General features: G+C 38.9%; 1 protein-coding gene across 13 annotated transcripts in view; it reads left to right on the forward strand.

Moving 5' to 3' along the window:
* CDC42BPB (CDC42 binding protein kinase beta) overlaps positions 1-6000 on the forward strand; it is a 92885-nt gene extending 86885 nt beyond the window's left edge. For 6 of the 13 annotated variants that reach the window (XM_085061301.1, XM_085061303.1, XM_085061309.1 and 3 more), the window contains 8 exons: positions 77-174; positions 286-370; positions 513-633; positions 725-842; positions 1788-1826; positions 1956-2061; positions 2154-2224; positions 4246-6000. In XM_085061301.1, the coding sequence (XP_084917427.1) occupies positions 77-174; positions 286-370; positions 513-633; positions 725-842; positions 1788-1826; positions 1956-2061; positions 2154-2224; positions 4246-4377 (770 nt within the window). In that variant the 3' untranslated portion in view covers positions 4378-6000. The other 7 variants (XM_085061304.1, XM_085061307.1, XM_085061305.1 and 4 more) reach the window with 5 other exon arrangements.

A 6000-nucleotide genomic window follows, 5' to 3' on the forward strand; every position in this document is an offset into this window, starting at 1 on the left:
AATCTGCTCAAATATTTGTCAGTTTTGGACTGCTGAAATGACATTAGGATTTTCTGTTTGTTTTCAATCAATGCAGGTTGCAATTCTTCCTATGTAACAGTGTATAGCGAGTATGGTGTTGATGTGTTTGATGTTAACACTATGGAATGGGTCCAGACTATTGGCCTGCGAAGGGTAAGTAATTTTCTTTGAATAATGAACTTAATTGGGTTAATTTCAAATGAGGTGTTTCTTCATAGTGTATGCTAGGCTTGAGGTAATTCTCTGTCTCCTTCCTCAAAACAGATCAGACCATTAAACATGGACGGCACACTGAACCTCCTTAACTGCGAGCCGCCAAGGCTAATATATTTCAAGAACAAGTTTGCAGGTGAGTTCTGAGCAAGGGAAGAAATGGAAAACTCATACTGACTAATTTTCACCTTGTTACCTTTGCATTAGATGAATTTTGTATGGAATGTGTCTGGGTCAGTGTGTACCTGTGCATGTGAAATTGCTTTGTGCTATTACAGCAGGAGCTGGCCTCAGTGTACCAGAAACGTCTGACAACAGCAAGAAGCAAATGCTTCGAACCAGGAGCAAAAGAAGATTTGTATTTAAGGTTCCTGAGGAAGAGCGGTTACAACAAAGGCGGTAAGAATTTATTGTGGTACATAATTGAATATACATGATGACATGCAGAGAATGGGAATGCTAACAGTAAAAATCACTCTGGTTTTTTTAGGGAAATGCTTAGAGACCCTGAGCTAAGGTCAAAGATGATTTCTAACCCAACGAATTTCAACCACGTGGCTCATATGGGACCAGGAGATGGAATGCAGGTCCTCATGGACCTCCCACTGGTAAAATACATTTATAAGGGAGGGATATATATGTGCATTTGTTCTTGCTCTCAAAAACTGTGAAAATGAGCTGGATGGCCTCCAGTATTATCTCTGTATTGAATTCTTCTTTAAATGCTTTTGAGAAAGGTGAATCTTCCTGCTGTGCAATGCTTCTAAATCCTGTGCAAGGAAATACTGTTAGCTGACTTATGAATGAGGCACTGAAAGACAGATATCACTGCCAGGAGCTTGTTAGTAGTTTTGTAAATAATCAGTCTCTCCTCCTTCCTTTTTCTTGTTTGTCTTCTTAAAATAACAGAATGAATTTCCTTTCCCCTCATCCTCTCAACATTCTGCTCTTGGTATCACCTCCAACAGGCTTTGAGCACATCTATCACATGAGTCCTATCTCTGCTGAAATCTCTCTCCAGAGTGACCATTCCTCACTGCAAGGCTCCCCTCTGCTTTCTTCCTCTTCCTGTCCCTCCTCCGCTTCCCTAGCAAGGGTAGGAGTAGCTACAAACTGTTAGGAACTGGAATATGGTATGCTTGTGGCACTTCACCAATTCTAGAGCAATAACAAGGGGAAAAAAACTAATGCTGTGGAGGTAACTAAAATGCATGCGACTTGCAGTGCTTTATAGCAATAATTTTATTTTGTATTTAACTAATACAATATTTTGTGAGCTATTTTAGTGTTAAATCCACAAGAGGAAGATGTGAAGGTACACTTGTGTGTTCTGTATGTACCCTCCACTCTAGAGCTGCCAGTCAGGCTTTCTCTTGTCTTTCTCAGATAGTCCAGATGTGGGTCAGGCATTTGTCATTTCAGCAGGAGGAGGAAGGAAAGCACAGCTGTTAGTACAGCCTAGTTAGTTAGTCCCTGCCCCTTTGTAGAGGGTTTGCTGGCTGACAGGTTCCAGTGGCTGCTATGGGGCTTAGTTCTTTCTCTGTCTTTCTCAGGGTTTGTGTCTGTTACTGAAAATATGTGGATGTGGTCAAGTAAGTTCAGTTTTTCTACCAACACTGGGTTGTAATAGCTTCAAAAGCACAGTAAAGTTTTCATGAGTAACAGCTTCTCATTGGATAGCTTTTGTTGCTGGCTAACAAGGTGTTTTATTTCAACTACAGAGTGTCCTACCTCCTGCACAGGATGAAAAAACCTGTCCATCCTCAGCTAACCTGTCACGGCAGCAGCAGCAGAGAAACAAAACCTACATCTCATGGCCCTCATCAAGTAAGGCTGGAAGCAAGCTGGTCACTTGTGAGCTGTAATCTATGGTGTCAACAGGAGGTGTAAACCTGCCTTTTGTCCTTTACTCTCTGCAGGTGGCAGTGATGTGGGAGCAGCCATGCCTTCCCGAAGTATGTCCGACCCTGACCAGGAGTTTGACAAAGAGGTAAAACAGCTTCTGTTAAATGGAGACTGATGATTGTTTTCTTTTTCCAAAATATTACATTCCCGAGGAAATACTTCATAAAGATGTTTATGGAGATGTTTTCCTTCCAAAATGTTTTTTTTCAAGCCTGTAATAGATGTTTGCAAATTAGATACACCAGCACAAAAGCAAAGCTGTGAAAAGATCTTAGGGTGATATTTTAAGAATTATTATGTCTTGGAATAAGCTTTACAGGCAATGGAAATTTGACTAATTGATGAAATGTCCTCAAAGCTCCTAAAAATGTTCCCTGGGATATTAGCATAGAATAGCAAAGTAATATGACTAGTTAAGTAATTTTCTGTGCTGCCTTAAGGAAGACTTTTTATCATGTAACTTGAGACGGAATCATATTTTAAAATGCATAAAACTGCTTTTAGCAAGAGTAAGAGTATGTGCCAGTAGTCACCAAACTTAAAATGTCCTGGCTCTACAAAACTGGTATTCCTGAATCTAAATACAGAAGATACATTATTTTTATTTCCATGATTTATCATGTGTGTTCTTCTCAGCTTTGCTGAAGCACTGTCTCTGCAAGGAAGGTGTTAAAAATAATTCCTGGGAAGCAGACTCCCTGATTAAGATCTCGTTTAGTGCTTTTTGGTACCCAACTACAGGCCCATATAATGCTCTGGATTTTGAAGCATGTTTTCCTGAATCCAGACTTTTGCAGGATGCCTTGGTACACCCCAAGTCCAGAATTCTGATCATAGCTGTGGTCTAACTTCCTTTGTCACCTTCAGTTAGCCATTAAAAGCACATGCAAATGGGGATCTCTAAACACAGGTGTTTTTGAAACAGTCTTGGTTTTCAAAGGTGATTATGATGGACTATGTTAGTTGACTTGGTTATTCTGCACACCCTTCCCAAACTCCATTATATTCCATGCTGTTATGGTAATTGTTGTTTGTAGACACAAGTAATGATAGATTCTAAAGGGTATTTTTTACAATCTTTTGTCTTCTTGGTAGCTCTTAAAATTTCTTGTGACTTCTTAAATTTAAAAAAATAGTTTGAAACTGGAAAGAGGCTCTAATAACACCTTTTGGCTTTATACTATTTTTCCCCATAGCTTTTGGCTTTATAAACTGATCATGTTAGGATAATCTTGTTATAGATTATTTTATTATTGTTTGAGCCATGCAAAATCTTTTGAACAGCATTCCTGAAGGACGTTACCTTTCAATCTATTTGCTAAATAGATATTTCCCTTTCTTGAAAATAACTTGCTGCAATGGTATCAAATTTTTTTGTGCAGTATTTGATTAGCTGTGAATGTGTGCAGTGCTCAGAGTTGTAACACACCAAAATAGTGGGAAACTTGCCAGCCATTTTGTTGAAGTGAGATCAGCCTGTGAAGGCAAATGTCCAACAACTAATCTAACACTGGGGAAATAACTGGGGATAGTCTTTATTAGATATTGACATAGGATGTACCCACTAAGTATATTCTGTTTCCAGATCTCCAGCCTGATTCTTGGCAGCTTTCACTCATTTGTCAGGCACTTCACATGCTTGTTGCTGTTTTGTAAACAGTTCATGTGCTTGTTTCCTGCCTCCTCACCAAACTGAAGATGATTTGACCATAATTTTTCACATGTTTATATGGGCAGATAAACCTACTCCTGGGCTATAAAAATTGCTTAAAAATTGCAGGATGGTAAATTCTAAACAACAGTGAACAGATAAATGCATTCCATCAGGAAAGCTTTGCAATGACTAAAGGAGAGGAGCCAGAGATGTTGCAATTTCCGCATACTTTACCATAATTCCTGTTGCGTCAGGAGGTCACCTTTGGGACTGCACTAGACCCTGCTGATTGTAATGGAAGTATTTGCTTGAATGTTTAACTATGGAATTAATCTAATGCACACTGCTTCATAGGTGTTGCTCACCCTCATTTTTGAGTGCCTTTGAAAGCTTTTAAATGTAAAGAATTCACTTCAAGTAAACATAATTTTTTTAATGTTTCTCATTAACAGCCTGATTCAGACTCCACCAAACACTCTACTCCATCTAACAGCTCAAATCCAAGTGGTCCCCCAAGTCCCAACTCTCCTCATAGGAATCAGCTCACACTAGATGGACTGGACCAGTCGACCTGCGACGCGTAACGCTGCTGCTCTCACCATTCCAGCTCCAGTCATCCACTGCTCCATGGTGTTCAACAGCAGGGCAAAACTGTCTCAGATGCTAGTGCCAAGACTGACACAGACTCTCTAGTGTTGTACAAGAATAATTATATATCCAGATTGTAGATACAAACTATGGAAATGAAGAAAATTCTTTACTAATAGCGATTGAGCTTTTTATGCAGAATTGTTCACTGCTTAGTTACGGTTGATTCCTTTCTGCACAGCTGTGACATGGTTTTATTGCATAGGAGCATTTAAGGCCACCAGTAAATAGTCTTATTCTTATGGTGAAAGAGAAATAGAGAGAGTTACTGATAATGTTGCTACAATATCAGGAATATTATTTTTCTATAGAATGATGTAATGTCTGATTAGCAGGAAATCCTTTTAGACAGAATTTGGACTTCTGAATAGGAAATGTGAGCAGGTCTAGTTACATCCTCAGATGAATACACTTTTCCCTTTTTCCCGTAACTGTTTTTTTCCTAAATCTTAAGGAGAATGGTAGGAAGCTGTAGGTTGTTTCCAACATCAACAGAATCACCAGGAAGTCAAAGAAAAGTTGGTTATAGTTTTGTGGCCTTTTAATTCATTTAGCCATTACATATACAGCTGTATAACTGTCTTTCTATCTTTCTACCAACTTTTTAGTCTTGTACATAGGACTACTGCCAGTTATCTCTTTATCCATTCCCTGCTTCTTAGTCCTCATCAATCAGTCGTTAGTCAGGGCTTTTAAAATACTGGTAATTACTGCTGTGAAAAAATTTTACTCCTAGTTCCTGCCTTTCTCCTCCTGAGAAGTTGTTTCTCCTGGGTTTTTGGTGTAAGGACACACTACGCTGTTTAGCTAGCAAGCCTTCTCGCGGACGCATTGCCCTCGAAGTCTGCTTGACCTAAGGGACTAAATCGCACTAAACCACCAGTCTGTTTTTTGGTTACCAAAGTGGAACGTGAAGGATGTGTAACTGGGGGTGCTGCTTTTCTCATTAATTGTATCCTCACCTGCATGAAGACCCCATGATTATTAATCAAGTATTGGTCATGTAGAAAAATGCACAACACACTCCTGTATATTTTGCGATGGCCCACGTGCGGTGATGTTTTGCGTGTATATTTAATCTCATGCTTCCATGTATTATACATTTAGTACACAAAGATTTGTGACCATGTTTCATTAAAAGCTTGTAATTAATTCAGTGGCTGGCATATCCAGTTTGTCATTGTCACACTAGTGTGCCTTCTGTGCCAATTTTATGACAGTTGGATGTCACTTATTTAAATTTCAGTTTAAATGGGCTAATGATATACCAATGGCTAATGTTCTTTTCTGAAACACTGTATAGGACGTGCACTTATCTTTAGTTTAAACGGAGTGTTCTAGTCAACATTTAATCCTGTTATGTTAAGTGTTCGACAGTACTTGCTCTTTTTCTCAGATTCTTGATAAAGGGGCTCAGTTAGAGCTGGACACTACTGCTTTGGGGGTTTTCTGGTTTTTACTTTTTTAATGTAAGTCTAAGTCTTTGTAATTATTGAAATGTGAGAACATTTTTGAACAATTTACATGTCAATAAAGCAGAAGAGGGAGGTTTTAAAGTT

Source organism: Lichenostomus cassidix, chromosome 5 (assembly GCF_008360975.1).
Source record: "Lichenostomus cassidix isolate B80296 chromosome 5, HeHo_3.0, whole genome shotgun sequence".
NCBI classification, from domain to species: domain Eukaryota; kingdom Metazoa; phylum Chordata; class Aves; order Passeriformes; family Meliphagidae; genus Lichenostomus; species Lichenostomus cassidix.